The sequence below is a fragment of the Sander lucioperca genome, chromosome 2 (assembly GCF_008315115.2).
Source record: "Sander lucioperca isolate FBNREF2018 chromosome 2, SLUC_FBN_1.2, whole genome shotgun sequence".
NCBI lineage: Eukaryota > Metazoa > Chordata > Actinopteri > Perciformes > Percidae > Sander > Sander lucioperca.
The window spans coordinates 33,922,689-33,946,311 of record NC_050174.1 but is presented as its reverse complement, the minus strand read 5'-3'; the positions used below and the strand labels follow the sequence as shown (position 1 = coordinate 33,946,311).

At 41.6% G+C, this 23,623-nt stretch overlaps 1 protein-coding gene across 1 annotated transcript in view; it reads left to right on the top strand.

Moving 5' to 3' along the window:
- LOC116054113 (transmembrane channel-like protein 1) overlaps positions 1-22,906 on the top strand; it is a 24,451-nt gene extending 1,545 nt beyond the window's left edge. Inside the window, exons 3-17 of the mRNA XM_031305457.2 lie at positions 489-570; positions 3,645-3,751; positions 3,868-3,966; positions 4,457-4,599; positions 6,163-6,307; positions 6,891-7,085; positions 10,262-10,441; positions 10,795-10,947; positions 14,292-14,420; positions 14,563-14,630; positions 16,240-16,479; positions 18,414-18,539; positions 19,304-19,382; positions 22,319-22,448; positions 22,660-22,906. Of these exons, the coding sequence (XP_031161317.2) occupies positions 489-570; positions 3,645-3,751; positions 3,868-3,966; positions 4,457-4,599; positions 6,163-6,307; positions 6,891-7,085; positions 10,262-10,441; positions 10,795-10,947; positions 14,292-14,420; positions 14,563-14,630; positions 16,240-16,479; positions 18,414-18,539; positions 19,304-19,382; positions 22,319-22,448; positions 22,660-22,874 (2,091 nt within the window). The 3' untranslated portion in view covers positions 22,875-22,906. The remainder of the gene's footprint in view (positions 1-488; positions 571-3,644; positions 3,752-3,867; positions 3,967-4,456; positions 4,600-6,162; positions 6,308-6,890; positions 7,086-10,261; positions 10,442-10,794; positions 10,948-14,291; positions 14,421-14,562; positions 14,631-16,239; positions 16,480-18,413; positions 18,540-19,303; positions 19,383-22,318; positions 22,449-22,659) is intronic.
- Positions 22,907-23,623: the final 717 nt, after the last annotated feature.

The window sequence follows — 23,623 nt, the reverse complement described above, 5'->3', positions numbered from 1 at the left end:
GTGTTCATGTCCTGAAGAAGTTAAGGAGAAAACACAAGACTTTCACCAGGAAACAGGTGTTCATGTCCTGAAGAAGTTAAGGAGAAAACACAAGACTTTCACCAGGAAACAGGTGATCATGTCCTGAAGAAGTTAAAGAGAAAACACAAGACTTTCACCAGGAAACAGGTGATCATGTCCTGAAGAAGTTAAAGAGAAAACACAAGACTTTCAATTTCATTGATCCATTAACATTAACATTACAGGAACATGCTCGGCATCGTTCAAACCATTGAAAGCTATTTATGCTAAGTACTTAGTAATAAATATAACGTAAGAGTAATCCTAAAGTAATCAGATTACGTTACAAGTTTTGGGTAATCCAACTGATTACTTTACTGATTACAAAAATTGCCATGTAATTTGTAGTCAGTAATGGATTACATTTCAATGTAATCTGACCCAACCCTGGTTGTCATTTTACTGTAAAATGCAAATTTCTTTTGTAGAAATGGATGAAGTTTCAACGGGACTTTGAAAACTTCAGAACTGCCTGCATCCCATGGGAGATGAAAATCAAGGAGATTGAAAGTAAGTTTACGTCTAACATTTAAGATTTCACAGTTTTTAAGGAGACCTATCAGGCTTTTTTTTGTATTTTCTGTCATATCTGTAACGTTACAATGTCAGATGTTCACGAATTTAAAAAAACATCCCTGTGAGCAAAATCCTCAGATTTCCCACTGTTCTGAACGCTCCGCTTTCAACTGCTTTTTTTGCACCAGATGACTTTAAATGCTCTTTTTTTATTGGCCACATCATCACGTATGATTTGTTAAAAGCTTCGTGGCTGTGTCGGCAGAATTAATGGAAATTAATTACAATAAAACATATCTCACTCTACCCCTGATGGTCTAATTTTTCTTTTTGGAAATAAAGTTGCTAAGAGGGGCTGAAAAGCTGAGCCGGCTACTTCCTGTTTAGCGCTTCGCTAACTTGAATGTGGATCAAATGATTTAATCGTGCGGCTCTTCTAGACTTTCCAAATGTTATCGGACAGAATGGATCAAATTCTGACAGTGAAACGAGTCATTTTGCGGGGGATGTGACGCTCAAAACAACAGACATCTCTTTATCTAAGTCTGTGGGAAAAAGTATTTTGGGGTCGCCGCTATATGTTCAATTTGCTCCAAAGCCCGGCGTACTTCCTGGAGGCCTGGCACAGATGTAGAGACTCCGGAGATCTGGAAACTCTGACCAATCAGAGCGGAGTGGGCTATTTTTTGGGTAGGGTAGATAACAGGATTCCCTTTAAAAAGACTATGTAAGATTCACTTTTAGTTCTCCAGGTTCCCTGCTTTCATAAAGTCCTTAAAGGGTAACTACTGTGTGTTTCAACAGGTTCTCACACCCATCTCGTAAACGCGCTTGGTCGGGACTATTGCCGTCCCTTTAGCGCTATAAGTAAACGCGCTTGGTCGGGACTATTGCCGTCCCTTTAGCGCTATAAGTAAACACGCTTGGTCGGGACTATTGCCGTCCCTTTAGCGCTTTACGTAAACGCGCTTGGTTGGTACTATTGCTATCCCTTTAGCGCTATAAGTAAACGCGCTTGGTCGGGACTATTGCCGTCCCTTTTGACGCAGTTATGTTAAGGAAAGGGTCATGGGTGGGCGTATGGTTCTGTGACACGCGGGAAGAAAGAAAAAAGCGAGTATAGCCAGCGTGACCAGCGGGACGTGAACCCTGCTCTCCTGGTGAAAGTCCTGTGTTTGACCCATCCACCCCCCCAACCAACCTCCTTACATACTACTCTCTAAATCCTCTCTAACTGCTGCTCTCCCCGGGACGTTACACAAACACGCTGAAAGAGACCTTTTTCGTCACATCAGACGCTGACAGCCACTGTCCAAATGTCCTTATTTTACGAGTTCGGAATGAGAACGGGTTGGTTGTTTTTCAACCTGAAACCTATTTTGCTATGTTTTGTGTCTAAGTGACTGATGGGAACAACAATCTTTGACATTTGTCTAGTATTGAGCGTGAACGCTGTAACCTGCAGCCACAGACAATTGTCAATTTGGTCCACTAAAAGTTCTCTTTTTGCTGCTAAAATACTCAGATTAATTATTCTAAGTGTCTGACAACATTATGGAAAGGATCCCTACAGAGATAGACCTATAAAAACCACTTTGAGACCTTTCTGTACAGCTCTGAAGTCGCTAGCGCTAAACCCACCAGACTCCATTTAAGAAAACTGTACTTTTATACATGTAAATCAGTAAACTATGTGTTTATTTCAACCAAAACTAGAGTTGTGATGGTTGGAAAAGTGGAAAGACGACCCAAAACGGCTTTTCATTGTTTTATTTTGTTTCCGTCGTCATGGAGTCTGGTGGGTTTAGCGAACACAATTTCAGTTTTTATGTTTATGAAAAAGGATCTTACTCTTTAACAGAAAGGTCGACCTCCTTAGAAATCCTTTCCATAATGTTGTCAGACACTGCCGACTGCAGCAATCTCGCTTAATACTGGACCAATGTCAAAGATTGTTGTTCCCATCAGTCACAAAAACATAGGAACATAGGTTAAAAAGAACGATAGTTTCTGTTGGGGATTTCCTCCTCTGTGACAATGTGTCTGACTCCAATTAAAGACCTATTTATCCCCGCGCATTCGTTAAATTGGTACACTGATCTTAAGCAAGAGCCAAATAAGATGATAAGATAAGTAACATACATTTGTTTAATCAGTCATGCATCGGAGTTACAATATGCAGATCTGTGGGAACACAAAGCACGCAGAGAATAAGTTACCCTAGCAACAGACAAAAAGTCTCTTATACTTTCTTTCTTGGTTATATTCTCACAACAACGCCGGTCGAGGCCTCTGTGCTATGTCCTGTCCTCATTTGCTCTCACGCGAAGCGGTACATTTTGCTCCTGGTTCACGTGTTATTATTACTCAATGCACTGTGCTCGAGACTCATGACCTTTAACTACTCTATAGTTATGGCTTAAGCTTAGCCTGACAATCCAGCCCCACATCCAGATGTTGGGTCTGGGAACTCACCATTGGCTGGGCTCAATCCAAGGGGCGGGATAAACGGTTGTCTTTCAAATTCAACCAGAGCAACACTAGTTGATAGATTCAACTTTTGCCGTATCCGGTCGGCTAAATTCTGAACACATCTTCCTTTTTTAAGAATGACTTCAGTGCCGTTCTTTGTTCTTTTCTCAAAGAAAACCTTAACTCCATGTCTTCAAGAAGGCCGCTGTTCCCAGCAGCAGCAGCCATAAGCCCCGCCCATCGACTCTATACACGATGTAATTGGCCTGACCAGAATTTGGTTTTTCCAGCTTGCAAGCCAACGGAGAGTTGCTAGATCCCCCTTGCTGCAAATTAAATTTGCTGCCGCTTGGGTGCGTCTAGATTTGTAGGCTAGCTTAAGCTAAACCTTCTGTGCGTCAGAGTTTCCTTTGTTCGGGGAACCACCGTCTCTATGACAGCGCACAACTCTGTGCAATAAGCATACACCAAAACACACTTGGTCTCTTATGGAAACCTTTTACATTCTTACTATATTTATCTGCAAATAGTAAGAACATTATTCTCCATTACCCTTTAACAATCATCCTGATATTTACTCCCTCTGCCTCTTTTAGGTCATTTTGGCTCCTCGGTTGCTTCTTACTTCATCTTCCTGAGGTGGATGTACGGCATCAACATGATCTTATTTTGTCTGACGTTTGGCCTCGTTATGGTCCCAGAGGTACAAACAAGTCATAATTCCTTGGTATTGCGTCTGTAGTTTTTACTCTCTTTTCATACATTTCTCTCTTTGTTTGAATGCTTTCAGTTTTAAACCCTCCTGCTTATTTCTAACAGGCGTTAATGGGGCGGCCCTACGGCACCATCCCAAGAAAGACCGTCCCCAGGGCTGAGGCGGCCAGTGCCATGGACTTTGCTGTCTTGTGGGACTTTGGAGTCAGTTAATTATACATTTAGTTTTTACATTTGATTCAACTTCACTGACATTGCACATGTCACAAGTTCAGAGCAACGAAATGTAGTTAGTGTCTAACCAGAAGTGCTTAAGCAGTGATTACATAACATATTAAATAACAAGTGCTACAACTTTTAAGTATTGTCGGCACACAGAGCTGACCCTAAGCCGTAAACAGGCAAGAGGCTGTAAACTGTCACAAACTGCTGTAAAAAACCCTGATTGAGACACAGATTCTGAATGTGCTGTATACATGTCCAAATAATGCTTAAAACCTGAATAACAGCGACATATCACACATGTCTTAATCTGAATATGCTGTTTACATGACAGGTATCAAATTTAGAGTATTGTCATAACAGTGGAATATTAGTGTGCATGTAAACATACAGTACCCACTGTGCCTGTGAGTCAGATTACACGTGAAAGATATTTGTTACCCATCACGTTAACTAAAATTTGCATCCACAGGGTTATGCTCAGTATTCAGTCCTCTTCTACGGTTACTACAACAACCAGCGTGCTATTGGCTGGCTCAAGTTCCATATGCCGCTGTCATACTTCCTGGTTGGTGTGGGAATGGTGGCCTACAGCTACATGGTGGTCATAAGAACGTACGTTAACTATGACTCCAGTAGACCCAATCACAATGTTTGTTTCCAAAAACTTCCCGGTAGAAAACTCCTGCGTCCCCGGGACGAGCAACAACTGGAGATACTCTCCTCTCCTTCATCTAAAATGCATGTTTGATGCTTTCATACGTCAAAACTTTGGCTAATGTTAGCTTGGAGAGCTAATTTACCTGTTGGGCCACAGACTAAAGAAAAAGACACCACCCAAACTGGCAGTCAGTCTGACCAGTAGAGGAGGGGGACTCGAGTCGCACAACTTGACTCGAGTCGGACTCAAGTTGCAAATTTGAGGACTTGAGACTTTCTTGACTTACACTGATAAACTTAAGACAGATGAATCAAAATGACTTAATTAGGATTAATGGAATAAGAGGAAAACGCCAGTAAGAGCAAATGGACAACTTCTCTAGGAGCAATTTACTTTGTTTTCATCCGTTCTATGTGTGTAACACCAGAGATGCTCACAAGTCTCTGAGCTAGAGTCTAAGTCAGGTCTTAAGTCTCTGAGCTAGAGTCCAAGTCAAGTCTCAAGTCTCTGAGCTAGAGTCTAAGTCAGGTCTCAAGTCTCTGAGCTAGAGTCTAAGTCAGGTCTCTGAGCTAGAGTCCAAGTCAAGTCTCAGTTCTCTGAGCTAGAGTCCAAGTCAAGTCTCAAGTCTCTGAGCTAGAGTCTAAGTCAGGTCTCAAGTCTCTGAGCTAGAGTCCAAGTCAGGTCTGAAGTCTCTGAGTTAGTGTCCAATTTAAGTCTCTGAGCTAGAGTCTAAGTCAGGTCTCAAGTCTCTGAGCTAGAGTCCAAGTCAAGTCTCAAGTCTCTGAGCTAGAGTCTAAGTCAGGTCTCAAGTCTCTGAGCTAGAGTCTAAGTCAGGTCTCTGAGCTAGAGTCCAAGTCAAGTCTCAGTTCTCTGAGCTAGAGTCCAAGTCAAGTCTCAAGTCTCTGAGCTAGAGTCTAAGTCAGGTCTCAAGTCTCTGAGCTAGAGTCCAAGTCAGGTCTGAAGTCTCTGAGTTAGTGTCCAATTTAAGTCTCTGAGCTAGAGTCTAAGTCAGGTCTCAAGTCTCTGAGCTAGAGTCCAAGTCAAGTCTCTGAGCTAGAGTCTAAGTCAAATCTCAAGTCTCTGAGCTAGAGTCTAAGTCAGGTCTCAAGTCTCTGAGCAAGAGTCTAAGTCAGGTCTCAAGTCTCTGAGCAAGAGTCTAAGTCAGGTCTCAAGTCTCTGAGCTAGAGTCTAAGTCAGGTCTCAAGTCTCTGAGCTAGAGTCCAAGTCAAGTCTCTGAGCTAGAGTCTAAGTCAGGTCTCAAGTCTCTGAGCTAGAGTCTAAGTCAGGTCTCAAGTCTCTGAGCTAGAGTCTAAGTCAGGTCTCAAGTCTCTGAGCTAGAGTCTAAGTTACTCCCACCTCTGCCAACCGGCGGTGAGATGTTGCTGTTTCTAACGCTAGATTTGGTCCATTTGTCTACCCAGAAGTTGTTGTTGTGTTAGCGAGACGTCACAGTGACTCGATCTATACGATTGATTAATCTCCTTTATGTTTTACTGAATCTGTAATTCTGATTATAGGATGGCACGTAATGCAAATGAATCGGGGGTCGGTGACGATAACAGCTTTAATTTTAGCTGGAAGATGTTCACCCACTGGGACTACCTGATAGGAAACCCTGAGACTGCAGACAATAAGTTTGCCTCCATCACTACCAGCTTTAAGGTCAGTGCAGCTGATCCAGAATAGTTTAAATTTAAATCACATCCTTCTCCTTCCAGAAAAATGCGGAGTTTTTTTGTGATTGTTGCGGGCAAAAATCCTTGATTATGCGTCACGTTTTCTTAAAAAATGCAATGGAACATGCGGGATATTTATAAAATTTTATGCGATGAAATTGCAGGAACTTACAAAAACTGTGGTTTCATCATGGCTTCATCGCGGGGTTTGCAGCTTTTCGATGATGTTCACGTCGCGTAATTACGTCACTTCATAACGCTCCCATGGCAACAGGGGAAAACGGCTGCTCTTGTGTGAAGTAAATGCAACATTTTTCAACTTTCTGCTACGATATATGTGACTTTTTTGCAATGAAAATGCAGGGATTATGAAATCATGCAAGCCCCGCATATTTTGCGCAGAAATCGACAATTTATGCGGCGAAAGTGCGCCGTATTTAAAAAAAATGCGGCCCCCTCATAAATATGCGGACTTTGGCTGATTATGCATTGAATTATGCGATCACATAATCACGTTTTTCTGGAGGGACTGTTCTACATCCTGTTTATCACTCCGTCTACCTCTGCAGGAGGCGATCTTAGAGGAGCAGGAGAGCTGTAAGGACGACAACATCCATCTGACTCGTTTTCTACGCGTGCTGGCCAACTTCCTGGTCTTGTGCTGCCTGGCGGGAAGTGGATACCTCATCTACTTTGTAGTGCATCGCTCTAAGAAGTTTGCCCGCGAAGGACTGGAGTCTCACACCTGGTGGGAAAGGAATGAGGTAGCTATACGAGCAAGCCGCTCTCACGCCAAACTCGTCAACATACTGCCCGCTTGGTCAGTGGTCGTCAGCGCCTGGTAGCTAAAGCACCCTTTAGCGCAGTGTTTCTCAAATGGGGGTACGTGTCCCCCTAGGGGTATTTTGGAGGACTGCAGGGGGTACGTGTCCCCCTAGGGGTACTCTGGAGAACTGCAGGGGGTACGTGTCCCCCTAGGCGTATTTTGGAGGACTGCAGGGGGTACTTGTCCGTCTAGGGGTACTCTGGAGGACTGCACGGGGTACGTGTCCCCCTAGGGGTAATTTGGAGGACTGCAGGGGGTACGTGACATTTTTTGCAAAATGTTTTTCAGTTACGAGGCTGTAGTTACTTCTACTGTCTTTTTGTAGTTTTTTTTTTCTACTTTTTTCAAAGTTTTTGTCACTTTTTTCAAAGATTGTCGTTCTTCGAATTTTGTGTCATGATTCTCCAATGTCATGATTCGATTTAAACTTTTTCAGCTGTGACGGCAATGCCCCATTAACAGCCACTAGATGGCAGAAGTGTAACTTTATGGGATCAAAAGTTTGAGTTTCTCAAAGTTGACGAGGTGCACATGAATGCACCATGGAGGCCCTGTCGTAGCCCACATGCTTTACCTTTGTTGTTTGTTTCCATAACTCACTCACGGGGGAAGGCAAAATGTTGCCACACTCAGGCTACATTTACATACCTCGTTTTGGTTTAAAAAGGAATATCTTGTGCTACGTTTACACTTTCCATTCCCCCTGCTCTGGCGTTTCCCCCTCTCATTCCCCCTGCTCTGGCGTTTCCCCCTCTCATTCCTCCTGCTCTGGCGTTTCCCCCTCTCATTCCCCATACTCTGGTGTTTCCCCCTCTCATTCCCCATGCTCTGGCGTTTCCCCCTCTAATTCCCCATGCTCTGGTGTTTCCCCCTCTAATTCCCCATGCTCTGGTGTTTCCCCCTCTAATTCCCCATGCTCTGGTGTTTCCCCCTCTCATTCCCCATGCTCTCATGTTTATTTATTTATTTAATTAGTTTATTTGTCAGTGACAATGTACAAAACACATTAATCTTACGAAAAGATGTTTTATACCAGAGTTAGCTAATGCTAGTTTCCATCTGCAGTCCCCGGGCAGGTGCACACAATAGTAAAACATAACATGACATACAACTGTCAGTAGCACTAACAAATACATGCAAGATTAGTTAAACACTAATCAGATGTTTAAATAAAAAACTAATAAAAAAAACCCATCACAGCCTAAAATATATACAACATAGTCAAAAACATTTACTTCAATATTACATTTGTAAACTTTTAAGTGTGCTGATGCTCAGCTGGTTATCGAGGATGTATTTCTTTAAGTTTCGAGAGAAATTATTCAAATCTACAGACAACTTTAGACTGCCTGGGAGTTGATTCCGTTGTTTAATGGTTTTAAATGAGAAAGCTGTCTGTGCAAAGGCAGAGGATCTTTTCAGGATAGCACAATTTCTGTGAGCAGTGGAGCGCGATCTTCTGTTCGTATGTTCAGAATAAAGTTCTATGAATTTTTTCATTGAGGGTGGTGCAATATTATTAACAATTTTGAAAACGGTTCTTAAGTTTGTATATCTAATTAGGGAATCAAAACTTAATATTTTATATTTACTCAGAATATTCCAATGATGATAGCGCAAGGCTTTTCTGTCAAGCACTTTTACAGCTTGGTTATAGACCGATCTGAGGGATTTGAGTGTAGTCTCGTTGGCCTGAGACCAACAGGACAAACAGTAGGTGATGTGTGGTGAGATCATGGCATTAAAATACATGAAAGATGCTTCAATTGTCAAACTATTCCTAATGTGTCTAAAGATAGAGATATTATATTTAAAAGAGTTGCACATTCTTTTAATATGTTTTTTAAAACTTAGAGTTTGGTCCAAATGGACACCTAGATATTTTATCTCTGTCACAATGTTAATTTTTTGTCCATTGAAATAGATGTTAGGCATATCTTTAACTTTGTTGGACTTAGCGAAATACATTCCAACAGTTTTTTCAGTGTTTAGTGTTGAGCAAGAAGATTTAAGCCAATTACTTATTTTATCCATGGCTGAGGACAATTTAGTGGCTACTTGCTCCATATCCCTCCCATGTACGTAGATGACGGCATCATCTGCGTACATGATGATCTCTACGCCCTTGCACACAGCCGGAAGATCATTGATGTAAATACTGAACAACAAGGGTCCTAGAATGGATCCTTGCGGGACCCCAGTTGTGCAGGGTTTCAGAGAGGACAATGTATTTTTTACCCTCACACATTGCATCCGATTTGAAAGATATGATTGTATCCAATGCAATGTCTCCATGGACAGATTATACTTAGAGAGCTTAGACAGGAGGACACCGTGGTTTACCGTGTCGAAGGCTTTTCGCAAGTCCAGAAACAAGGCACCCACCGTGCCCCCTCTGTCCAAGTTGGCCATGATACTTTCTATCAGATAGCAGCAGGCTGTATCGGTGGAATGGTTGCGTCTGAAACCGAACTGCATAGAGTGCAACAAATTATTACAATCTAAGTGATCGGTTAGCTGCTCTATCATGGCTTTCTCAAGAATTTTAGATACTACAGGCAATATACTAATAGGCCTGTAGTTGCTTATTTCATTTTTGCTTCCCGATTTATAAATTGGGGTTATAACTGCTGTTTTAAAAACACTGGGGAAGATACTCTCATCAATAGATTTATTCACATTATATGTTATAGCTGGTATTAAAATCTCCCTATGTTTTTTTAATGAGAGAGCTATCAAGTCCCCAGAAATCTTTAGCTTTTGAATTCGATAAGGATTGTATTATTTTATCTGTTTTAGAATAATCAATGTGTTTAAAACACAGAGCCTCTTGATCATAAATGGAGGGCTGAGGTGATGAACAAGGATAAGGAAGTCCAGAGGCATGTTGGATAATTTCATTCACCGAATCAATAAAATAATTATTAAAATAGTTTGAAACTGTTAGACCCCTCTCATTCCCCCTGCTCTGGTGTTTACCCTTCTCATTCCCCCTGCTCTGGTGTTTACCCTTCTCATTCCCCTTGCTCTGGTGTTTACCCCTCTCATTCACCCTGCTCTGGTGTGTCCAGCAGTAAAAGCAGACCTGTGATTAAAACCAATGTGTTCTCTCAGGTGAACGTGGTCATGTCGTTACTGCTGATGTTCTGCCCCAAGCTGTTCGACGTCATCAGCGCGCTGGAGAACTACCACCCCCGAGTCGCCCTGCAGTGGCAGCTGTGCCGCGTCTTTGCCCTCTTCCTCGGGAACCTCTACACCTTCATCATCGTACTCATGGACGAGATCAACCTCAAAGTGAGAACTACTGCCTGTGGACATGTAGAGATAATTCATTAATTATGAATACCAACCTTTGCTTGTATGTGTGTGTATGTGTATGTCTGTGTCTGTGTGTGTATGTGTATGTGTGTGTGTGTGTGTGTGTGTGTGTGTGTGTGTGTGTGTGTGTGTGTGTCTGTATGTGTGTGTGTGTGTGTGTGTGTGTCTGTATGTGTGTGTGTGTGTGTGTGTGTGTGTGTGTGTGTGTGTGTGTGTTTTTCAACGTTTTTGTGGCTTTTTTTTTTCGACGTTTTTGTGGCTTTTTGTGAATGAAGTTGTATCTTATCGTCTTTATAATATACCCAACCAGTGGTGTGTTCATGTTGCAGAGGGAAGAGGAGAAGATCATAAAATTTAATATCACCATGTGGGAAGCCAGTCTTTACAATGCGACAGGATCAGAAAACAGCACAGCTCTCCCCGTCACTTTCCATCCAGCTGATGTTCCCAGAGGGCCGTGCTGGGAGACCATGGTGGGCCAGGTCAGTGTGCACGTGTCAGTGTGCACGTAGACTATGATGTAAATGGATGATATCATTTCTACATCATAAAGTTATGGATACGCAAAGTGACCTATTATTAAACAGAAATATAAGACCTTATGATGCAACCTAATGAATGACTACAAACAAAATATATGACTTTTTTAAACTCAGCTAAAAAAAAATAGTCTACAAGGAAACCAAGAAACCCAAGTATTCGAAAGTATGGCATAAGACAGCCCAGTCTCACGGCAGTTTGTGAAACGGCCACGTTCTTTAATCTATTGGTTCGTGTACTGAACACGTTAAAGTGCCCATATTATGAAAAAAATCACTTTTTCTGGGATTTGGGGAGTTATTTTGTGTCTCTGGTGCTTCCACACGCATACAAACTTTGAAAAAACCATCCATGCTGTTCTGAGTGAGATACGGTTTCTGAATGTGTCCTGCCTTCAGTCTCTGGGTGAGCTGGTCCAAATCTGAACGGCTTTCTACGTCACTAGCTGAAACGAGGGGGCTAAACCATGCCAGCATGCGAGCGGTTAGCCCCCTTGTTCTAAATAGCAAAACACTGCTACAACACACACTAGTTCACCCTAATCTACAAAAGAACTACTTACATGTCCCTGTTCTGCAGGTATTCCACGCAAAGTTGGAAGTGTGCCCTCGTTTATATGAAGTCTCCCGGCTAATCCTGCCTGTAACTGCTGAAGTTAGAGAAACAGCTAGCTAGCTCGTGTAGTCCTTACCTAGCTACTGAGCATGTGATCTTACCTAGCTACTGAGCATGTGATCTTACCTAGCTACTGAGCATGTGATCTTACCTAGCTACTGAGCATGTGCGACTCCCAACAAAGATGTTACAGCAGTGAGAGGTCTCACTCTGTAGCTAAAACAGAGACCTGAACACAGGGTGAAAAGAGGAGCTGCAGCAATGTGCAGTACAACAAAAATATGGTGTTTTTTTTTTTTTAATTAAACCATGTAAACCTATTCTGGTACAACCTCAAACTACAATTAAAGCTGCAAGCAGCAATGAACGTGCCCTCGCCTTCTTGCAGTCGGGGGTACTAGCAGATGCAACATCACATGTAGACCACACATTCTAAGTTTCATGTAAATCGGAATAACTTTTGCCAAGATACAACCGTTCTGTTCAACAGCCTCCTACAGGAAGTTGTGCCTCCATAACTTGCGCATTGTTTTAGCTATCAAAATTCTTTTGATAACTCTTAGTCAAGATGGTCCACCGAGTCTATATCCAAATTTTCATGCAGATTGGACTCACGGCCCAGGAGGAGTTAGACAAAGTATGTTTCCCATATATCGCAATGTGGCTAATTAATAAAATAAATTCCAACAGCGCCATCTAATGGCCGAGTCACTCTAAATTTGGCATGGATGCTCAAGCCCCTATGCGGAACAGTTGTGTCATGTTTGGTGTCAATCGGAATAAATCTTGGTAAGATACGCAACTTCCTGTTTCGACAGCCCCCTACAGGAAGTTGGTCCTCTGTATCTTGCGCATTGTGTTAGCTATCAAAATTCTTTTGATAACTTTTTGTCATTAGGGTCCACGGAGTCTACATGTCCATTTTTGTGCAGATGGGACTCACGCTCTAGGAGGAGTTAAAAAAAAAGTAGGTTTCCCTCTAAGCAAATTTGCTAATTAATTAATTAAATTAAATTAATAAAAAAAAAAAACAGTGCCATCTAATGGCCGATTGACGCCAAGTTTGGCACAGATGCTAAATTGGCCATGACGAACAACCTTGTCAAGTTTCGGGGCAATCAGAATAATTGTTGCCAAGATAACGCAACTTCCTGTTTAGACAGAAAGTTGTTTTTTCAACTATCAAAATTCTCTGGATAACTTTTTGTCACGAGGGTCAACAGATACTACCTGTTAAGAATCAAGAAGATTGAAATTACGGCGTAGGACGAGTTCGAAAGAATGTAAAACACCTGAAAAATGCATAATAAGAAATGGCCGCCTTCCAATTGGGCGGAGCTAATGAAGGTAAATGGGAAATATGTCCGCAATGATTAGAGCAATATGGGTATTAAATCTGGTGAAGATCGGAGCAACTTTGTCCAAGTTAAGGCCTTCCATGCATTAGGGGGCGCTATGGAGCCCGCTTACAGGTTTGGGCCAAATGGCTGTACAGTCTCGCAAAGCTCCCAGGTGTTTGTGTGGGTGCCAATTTTTGTGAGTTTTCGTATATATTGAGGCCGTCAAAAATGTGCCCAAGTGCTAAAACTAATTAGGGGGCGCTATTAGAGCAACCATACCACTCCCAAGCCTAAATGTGAATTCAGATGAAAGAGTTTACTATTGTGCACATGGCTGCAAAATCTTGAGAGTTTTCGTGCATCCTAAAGTCCTCAAACAAGTGTTCGTAAAATGAAGATTTTTACACGAAAACCAATATTTCGGAAATTATAGAATTCTTTGTAAAAATAGCACCATGGACTTGAAGATGAGACCTATGTTCCCTCAAATGTGCCCAATCACTACAGAACTTTGCAATTTTCACCAGTTGTGACATGTCTGCAAATTTTTGTGAGTTTTCCTGCATGCTAATCCCCTCTTGTATAGAACCATCCATGTTATTCTTTTGTTTTGACAATTTAATATATACCGGTATATAAACTTAGCACAAAGTAAGGACATTTGTGTTTGGTAGATTATTTCTCTGTGGTAACAATGTTTTTTGGCAATAAATGGAATTTGGAAAGCCTGTTTAGTTCCAACATGCATTTGTGGGATGAGCAGCAGAGCTGAGTATGTGGGTTGCGCCCATGAAAAATTTGCCAAATCTTCTCTGCCAATGCCAAACAGCTTATTCTGCCATTGACTCGTTTGGTGTTTGGTGGATTGGATGATTGAAGTTTGAAGAAACAAGACATATTGGCAATTGAACAATGTATTAATTTCCCAAACAGGAGCGTCAGTAGCGTGAGGAAGAACCATACACAGCCACAACAGCCTGGCTCCTCCTCCTCATGCTGGTCACCAGCCTGGTCACACACTTCTGTGGGATGGCATCCCATTCTTCAACCAGCATTTGTCGCATGTCAGCCAACGTGGTCGTGTTGGTCACTCTGACACGAACAGCACGCCCAAGCTGATCCCACAAGTGTTCAACGGGGTTGAGGTCAGGACTGCTGTTTGAAGAATGGGATGCCATCCCACAGCAGTGTGTGACTGTACGGTATAAGATTTATTGCCAAAAAGCATTGTTACCACAGCGAAATAACCTACCAAACACAAATGTCCTTACTTTTTGTGCTAAGTTTATATACATACTGTATGTTATAAATGACTGATTGTTCCTTTGCAGGAGTTTGTCCGGCTGATAATTTCTGACACCATCACTACGTACGTCATTCTGCTGATCGGCGACTTCTTGCGAGCCGTGCTTGTTCGTTTTCTCAACTACTGCTGGTGTTGGGACCTGGAGGCCGGGTTTGTGAGTCATCTGTTAAAACACCAGCTAACAGAGTTATATATAGAGCCTATCATTTGTTTTTTTTTAAGTTAAATGTCTGCTCTGATAATCTGAGTCACAGCGGAGCTATTTTTTTTGTCTTTTTTGTGTCGTTTTGTGAAAGCCGTCGTACTCCGAGTTTGACATCAGCGGGAACGTTTTGGGTCTGTTCTTCAACCAAGGAATGATATGGTGAGAAGATGATGATGTAATTTCACTGAATTATTCTGTTTTATTTTACAGATTTCTCCTGTATTTTGAAAAACACGTGTGAAGAAAAGATTCCACCTTAAAAGTTCCCGGTAGCTGTAACAGCACAGTGGATGAAATTATTTTTATCTCAGTCTATAGCTAACTGTTAACTAGTAATGCAACCTCTCATTTTATAGTTATAGTTGACTAATGCCTGTGAACTTTCCACCGTTTACAGTGAGAAAAAGAAATGACTGGTTAAATGACTGAAAGCAGCGGCTTCCAAACAAGAACCGTTAAATTAATGTCAAACATCCTAATTCAAATAAACGTCCAAAACATTATTTAAAGGTGCCCTGCCACACAAAACCGTTTTTCCTTGTATTTTTTAAAATATCTTAGGTCCATATGTGTTTGTGTTACGTCGTGAATGTGAAAATGAACGGCTACCTCCTCTGTCAGCTCTAGCCACTGAACAGAAATAAGCTGAGAAATCAGGCCAATTACAAAAGCTGGTCAGTCTGACGTGGTGTTGCCTGAGCTCATTACTATTCATGAGCTCGCCCAGTTGTGCTGGATAAAGGATGCTGATAGCCAGGCTCCCGTTGGCTAGCTGTTAGCCAATCAGAGTCAAGCAGCTTAGCTCACTGAATATTAATGAGAACTGGCACAAATCGAGCTGAGTCTTCCTGGCTTGAAACGAGGTAACCAAGCCATTTTTACCACAAAAAAGTAATGAAATACGTGTGGCAGGGCACCTTTAACGGTAAATCTCATAGTGCGTTCCATTTGTACTCGGAACTCGGATTTCCCAAGGTCAAAGTAGGAAACACGCTCCTCTGACCTCAGATTTCCAAGCTGGGAACTCGCACAACCTCGCAGTAGCCCGAGCTAAAAAATCCAGCATGGTTGCCCCGTGCATCAACAGTTATGAAAGCTGTAGTAACATAAAGTTATAAGCACTTCTGTCGTTCACACAAGCATGCTCAAGTTCAAGTTCAAGTTTATTAGCCATTTCAACAGTGCAGTTGATAGGAATTTGTCCTGCATTTGCACACATATACCACCTAATTGACAACAATGCCCCTACATAACAACACATTGCACACATATAGCTCACATAGTGATATCAAATGCACAGACAGAAACATAAACAACACATATTGCAATTTAAAGTGTGTAAACGGGTTGTGGACCAGTCCATAAAGTTCTTGGTGCAGGAGGCAATACATTACCAGTAATGCTCATTCAAGGTTCTGCACAGAAAAACTGTTTGTAATAACAAAAATTACTACGTTGTATTGTTTGGAGGATTTAGTGGTATTTTTCAGTATTTTTTTGGTGCAACAACTGCTGGAATATTACCGTTACTTTATTTTACAGTTATAAAAGTCTGTAAAGATACAGGCTAATATACTGTAAAATATGGGCTAATATACTGTGAAATATGAGCTAATATACTGTGAAATATGGGCTAATATACTGTGAAATATGGGCAAACATACTATGAAATATGGGCAAATATATTGTATACAACAAAGAAAACGTTGACCGTGGTTCCTGCTGTGCATGTAAACGCACCCCGTGTTTCCCTGATGTCTTCCTCCAGTATGGGAGCTTTCTATGCCCCGTGCCTGCCGGCGCTGAACGTCCTGCGGCTCCACGTGTCCATGTACCTGCAGTGCTGGGCCGTGATGTGCTGCAACATGCCCCAGGAACGCGCCTTCAAGGCCTCCGGCTCCAACAACTTCTACATGACCCTGTTGCTGGTCATCCTCTTCCTCTCCACGCTGCCGGCCATCTACACCATCGTCAACATCCCGCCTTCCTTCGACTGCGGACCCTTCAGGTGAACGTGCTTGTTCAAGGGATCTGGCTTCTTTTTATTTAACTGGCTTTTCTTATTGATTATTAACTAGGGATGCACCGAATCCAGATTTTTGGTGTTCGGCCGACTACCGAATCCAGTGGTTAAGATTCTGCTGAATCCTCGTCCCATCCTCAGTCCATTAACACAGTAAACACATTAATGAAGTAAACAGTGTCCACAGCCTCTAAAATAGTTAAATGTAACAAAAAAAAGAATAGGCAACATTATGCCAGGAAGACAAGTGGGAAAAACTATTTTGATAATTACCATAGGCCTATGTTTACCCTATCTCAAGATCCAATCAATATCCAAAATATTAGCCTTTTAGATTTATAATCCCATAAAGTAGGCTACTAATGGTCGTCTGGTTAACACAAGTTGTTAGCTGTGACTGTCCTTCCTTTGCCGTACCTGAAGTTGCTGCATTTTGGCTGCTGTCTGTAGATTCCTTCATCACAACTCGTATTCTCTCGGATGTTTGATACCAGATGTTGTAACAGCGGTGATGTTGTGTATAGTTTAGGGTCCTCGCCACCACCAGACTAATCAGCATTGCAGATTGAACATGTAGCTGGACTTGAATGGCCTTCTTTTGACTGAAAGTACTGCCAAACTACACTTTTTCTGCTCACAAGTTCCATTTTCACTTTCTCACAGCCTGCTGCATTGAACGCTCCACCTACGTAAACACCTTCAAGGGATCTGTGCCCCGTTTTCAGGAAGGAGGTTTAACAAACTCTGACCACAAACAAGCTAGTCGGCGGAAATACTCATGCGCACATACAGCGAGTTAAAAAAACAACACAGCTGCTGCAAAAGAGAAAGAATTTGCGTGGGAGAAAAGTTCTGCTAGAGTAAATGTGTATATTCCAATATAGTGTATATCATATTTAATCATAAGTAGGCTATAGCCTAATAATACTGGTGAAATGGTATTGAACCTATAATCTATTTCCTTTAAGTGCAATACTGCGGGCGAAAAATTACTACGCCTACTAATCCCATTCTGAGGCTGCAGCACCATCATTAACTGAATTATAATTCATAATCTTTTATTTCAAAGGGTTTACATCATTCACCTGCAATACTGTGGAGCATATTTTTAATGTCTCTCACTGGTTTGTGTCCAGGGAACACTGCTACAGTGGCTTTACTAAAATGCTCCGCATCCCCAATGCTGCAGTTTTCAAAAATATTTTATGCGACACAAATAATCTGCTGGGATGTAGAGCATGCCCAAGATGGTTGACGTTAGTGATATATGACAGATAGGGTTATGCAGCCTAGGCTGCATAACAGACTGGGAAGAAAAATGATACAGCTCAGATAGGAAGTTATCTAAAAATAAAAATTTCGGGGCTTCAATATCATCTCCCGACATATAACACCCTGCAAAGAAGTGATGTTTGTCAGTACTTTCAGTCAAAAGAAGGCCATTCAAGTCCAGCTACATGTTCAATTTACAATGCCGATTTGTCTGGTGGTGGCGAGGACCCTAAACTATACACAACATCACCGCGGTTACAACATCTGGTATGAAACATCTGAAAGAATACGAGTTGTGATGAAGGAATCTACAGACAGCAGCCAGAATGCAGCAACTTCAGGTACGGCAAAGGAAGGACAGTCACTGTTTACTTCATTAATGTGTTTACTGTGTTAATGGACTGAGGACGGGAGGAGGATTCAGCAGAATCTTTACCAGTGGATTTGGTATACGGCCGAACCCCAAAAATCTGGATTTGGTGCATCACTAAAATAAATAAAGATTATCAGGCTTTTAAGCCCAGTCCAGAGCAAAGATTTGCAACGAGACCAAACCATTTTAAAAGGCTGCAGGAAAAGTTTCAGTGGTCTGAACTGGACTTTACACTTTACTTAACTTTCTGTCACAATCCTTCTCTTCTCCTTAGTGGGAAGAAACGTATGTTTGATGTGATCCAGGAGACTCTTGAGTCAGACTTCCCTGCCTGGTTCAGTAAAGTGTTCAGCTATGCCTCTAACCCCGGACTGGTGCTACCCTTCATATTGCTCATGGTGTGAGTCATCAGCAGACTGCATGAATATATCTTCTTTTGCACATTTTAAAGGGCAACTTCAGTATTTTTTCACCCTGGACCCTATTTTTCAATGTAAGTGACTGATGGGAACAATATTTGTTGAGTTTGGTCCCATATTGAGCAAGAAAGGAGCTGCATTGTAACGTTAACCGTCAGTTAGCGTCCACTAAAAGTTCTGTTTGTTGCTGCTGACAGACTCAGATTATTATTCTAAGTGTCTGACAACATTATGGAAAGGATCCCTACAGAGATAGACCTTTTAGTTAAAGAGTAAGATCCTTTTAGTTTAACATGAAACAGCCCCAAAATCACCATCACCAAACTACACCAGACTCCATGTAAATAATCAGGACTTTTAGCGTGTATAGAACCAGCATATTTCACCAGACTCCATGTAAATAATCAGGACTTTTAGCGTGTATAGAGCCAGCATATCTCCACATGTAAATGGGTGAATTAAGGGTTAATTTCAACCAAAACCAGAGTGGTGATTGTTGGAACAGTGGAAAGATGAACCAAGACGGCTTTTGATAATTTTATTTAGTTTCTGTCCACTTTGAATGAAGTGTGTTTTACGATGGTAAAAGTAGTGATTATTTACCATTGTAGTGTTACCAAGTAGTGTTATCCTGTTGTTAAGTTATCCCTTAAACATATATTGCATGAGCGTGTTGTCTTCATATCCTTTTAGTGGTAAAGTTTAAGGTTCTTTGATGGTAATATTCTGTTATTTTATCTTTCAGACTGGCCATTTATTACTTGCAATCCACATCCAAAAGCTACAAAGAAGCTAACGTGGACCTGAAGAAAAAACTACAGACGGTACCTGAAACTAGACTTAGTTTTTGCTCTCATCTAGCACCTCTTCTCTTGCTTTTATGTGCTTTTGGATACACAGGAATAAATAAAGTCTGCGGTTTGATATTTCACACAGGAACATAGGTGTGAATTTCATCTAAAAGTTCGGGGGGGACAAGTCTATATCCACTATTATGACTAAGCCTAAAACTTAAAGCCACTGAGGGGCTGCTATGCGGACTTAAAACAATCAAACAAACAAACAAACAAACAGTCTATGGCTAGTAGACTAGCTGACACGCTCTCTTGTACCTGACACCGCTCAATAGTCTCCTGTTGATCTCACAGACTCCAAAAGTCATCGTTGCATTTTGCTGGGCATTTATTGATCACAAAGTTCTTTATATCAACGTACAAGAAACCATGTGTCCATCAAGCTCAAGCGCCAAACATTTCATCATACACATGAGCGTTGCGCACTGTAGCAATTTGATGCGGTCAAAAACTGTTTGTGCTCCTTCACTTAACAGCACCCCTAGTTACCTGTTGAAGGTTCCTACCTATATAGACTTCACTCATATGCCTACCAGTGCCACCAGTGGACAATCTGTGTCCTACACCCAAACCAATGAAAATGGCTCTTACATCCACGATGTTCCACTTCCGGGATTGCTCCATTGCCGATGGAAAATTTAGCCGGATTGACGGATGCTAAATTGGTCACTAGTCGCTTTGTAAAGTGCCCATATTATGAAGAAATCACTTTTTCTGGGATTTGGGGAGTTATTTTGTGTCTCTGGTGCTTCCACACGCATACAAACTTTGAAAACAACCATCCATGCTGTTTAGAGTGAGATACGGTTTCTGAATGTGTCCTGCCTTCAGTCTCTGGGTGAGCTGGTCAACATCTGCACGGCTTTCTACGTCACTAGCAGAGACGAGGGACCTAGGAGGGCTAACCGTTAGCATGCTAGCGCTAGCATGCTAGCTCGTTCTCAATGGCAAAACACTGCTACAACACACACGGATTCACCTTAATCTACAAAATAAATTGTATAGAACTACTACATGTCCCTGTTCTGCAGGTATTCCACACAAAGTTGGAAGTGTGCCCTCGTTTAGAAGAAGTTTCCCAGCTAATCCTGCCTTGTACTGACTGAAGTTAGAGAAACAGCTAGCTAGTTCATGTGGTCTTACCTAGCTACTGAGCATGTGATCTTACCTAGCTACTGAGCATGTGATCTTACCTAGCTACTGAGCATGTGCGACTGCCAACAAAGTTGTTACAGCAGTGAGAGGTCTCACTCTGTAGCTAAAACAGAGACCTGAACACAGGGTGAAAAGAGGAGCTGCAGCAATGAGCAGTACAACAAAGATATGGTGTTTTCTGAAAATTAAACCATGTAAACCTATTCTGATACAATCTCAAAATACAATTATGAACCTGAAAATGAGCATAAAATGAGCACTTTAAAAATAAAGTCAACAAGAGGGTTTGAAAAGTCGCTAAATGTCAAGTTGGCAACACTGTCTCAAACTTTATTACCCACCGAACAAGACTTTTCAAGCACCAACACATTGAGTGTAGTTATGTTTTCAGAAGAGACTTGAGAAATATTTCAGCTTTAGGGCCAAATTATCTCTTTACACATCGCTCTAGGACAATTTCTGTCCTCACTAAACATAAAGCTGAGTTCGTTCTGACCATTTTGATATGAAACACGGATCAGTTTAAATGTAAATACCCTAAAAAGGAGAATGACCTTAGAGGGTTAAAACACATTGTTTTTTCCCCATTTGCGTTTGTATTGTTTTACTACTTACAGTTAATTTAAGTTCCGTATTTTCCAGACTCTATGTCGCACTGGACTATAAGTCGCATTTACTTCGAAATTTGTTTCACAAAATCCAAGACCGAGAACAGACATTTAATCTGGAAAGGCAAGTTATTCAACTACACAACAGCACACAGAACAACAGGCTGAATAGGTGTCCGGTATGTTAACGCAACCCTGATTTCCCACCATTGTTCCTGTGATTTCCGCCTCTGCACGGGTGTGTAGATCCAGAAACAGCAGTTGTGTTGGTATCATCCGTCCAGCAGAGAGCAGCAGAGTCACAGCTCACAGCAGAGAGCAGCAGAGTCACAGCTTACAGCAGAGAGCAGCAGCTGGATCAAACATTGAGCTCTGAATATGTTCTGCAGTCAGTCTTATAACACTAACATGCAGGCTGGCTGGGTTGTGCACTATGTCATCGTGCAAAAAGTAGGTTATTGGGGTTATACAATATGTTAGTGGTGCAATACATGGGCTGTTGGATTGTTCAATATGTCATTGTGTACTGCATAGGTTATGTGGAAATGTGTCATTTGAGCAATACTTAGACTATTTGGGTTGGGCATTATGTCATTTGTCCAATATGTAGGCTATTTGGGTTGGGCATTATGTCATTTGTGCAATATGTAGGCTATTTGGGTTGTGCATTATGTCATTTGTGCAATACGAAGGCTATTGGGGTTGTGCAATATGTTAGTGCATTGTGTTATTGTGTGCAATATGTACAGGGTTGTTCAATTTAAAACTGCGACTGAAAGAATGAGTTAATGTGTAACTATATAGGTACCTGTCTAATGTATATGAGAGTATTACTATATAGGTACCTGTCTAATGTATATGAGAGCATTACTATATAGGTACCTGTCTAATGTATATGAGAGCATTACTATATAGGTACCTGTCTAATGTATATGAGAGTATTACTATATAGGTACCTGTCTAATGTATATGAGAGCATGTATGTTGCATGAGAGTATGTGTTGAGAGATGCTTATTTTCTGTATTTTGTGTTGTCTTTGTAAAGCTGTGGAACTGACAGAGTCCAAAAACATTTCCCTGAGGGGGCAATAAAGTATATCTTATCTTATATCTTATAATAATTGTGTTTCTGTCATTTTCAAGCAAAATGAGGAGAACAAGAGGAAGAACAAACTGGCGGCGCTGAAGGCCGAGACGGACCTGGAGGAGGCCAGAGCTGTGACACAGACGGCCGAGCAGAAGAACAACAACGCTTCACTACAACGCCAACACGGTGAGACGTCGTCATTCAGGGTCAAAATCAAACAGAGGATTTCTTTTTATGGTGGGATTAACCCTTGTGTTGTCTTTGGGTCAAATTCCCACTTGTCACGCTTGCTAAAGTTGTTTTTTTCTCTCCGACCCGTTCTTCCCACGTGTCACAGAACCGTACGCAGTTCAGTTCATGGTTAATCGACAATACTTTCCAACTTTTCCTTCAGCAGAGGAGGAAGAAGACCTCGGCAGTAGTCAGAGGAAGAACGGACGCCCTCCTCCTTCAGTTAGACACCAAGATGGCCGGCCTCCGGCCACCAGAGCCCCCGCCCCCAGGACCCTTCACCCTGACACCCACAGGTCTCTGGGGTACCTGCCTGGGGGCGGGTTCCCTCAGCAACAGGAACCCAGAATGCACCGGGTGCCGAGCCTGCAGAGACACTGAGGGACGGAAAAACAGGACGTTAGCAGATGTCAATAAAATACGATACAACTTTATTGTCAGCCAAGGCTGAAATTCTTTGTGCATCCCTGGGTAGCTCGTATAGAAAAAGAGGACATACACATACATACCAACATACATGAGATTACTAACAACAACAACAGACATACATGAAGCATTACCTCAAATGACATAAACTTCCAAGTAGGAAAAACAAAGAAAATATGTATAACAACAGAAAATGACATAAACATACACACAGAAGACGTATATCCCTGAAATAAGTATTGCACTGGATTTAATGTAGCTGGTTTAACAATAGGATAGATTGATGTATGAAAGAGTTTTTAGGTCTGATGAGATTAAAAGAATGAACTCTAAAGTGTCTGTTTGAAGACAGAAGCTGATATTCACTGTGCAAGACATGTGAAGTTGAAATATTTCTGGCCAGTCTAAGCATACTATTATTATGAGCCTCCTGAAAGGAGTGTGCTACAGGTAGGACTTTAACAAGCACTTTAAGGAGAATTTCCATGGTTAGTCAGTTATTTTGCTTTTTAAACTGTGTATTCTGTTGGTATTTTGAATTAGTAGCCTGGTTGTTTCTTTATTTACTAAATAAACGTTAACAAGGGCAGAGTCTCATTTTCTTGAAATGTTCCCTCCCCTTCTGGTGGACAAACATGGGACATTGCAAAACTACAACTAGATTCATTTTGAAAAATTTAACCAAGCTAGTTAGCTACCGCTAG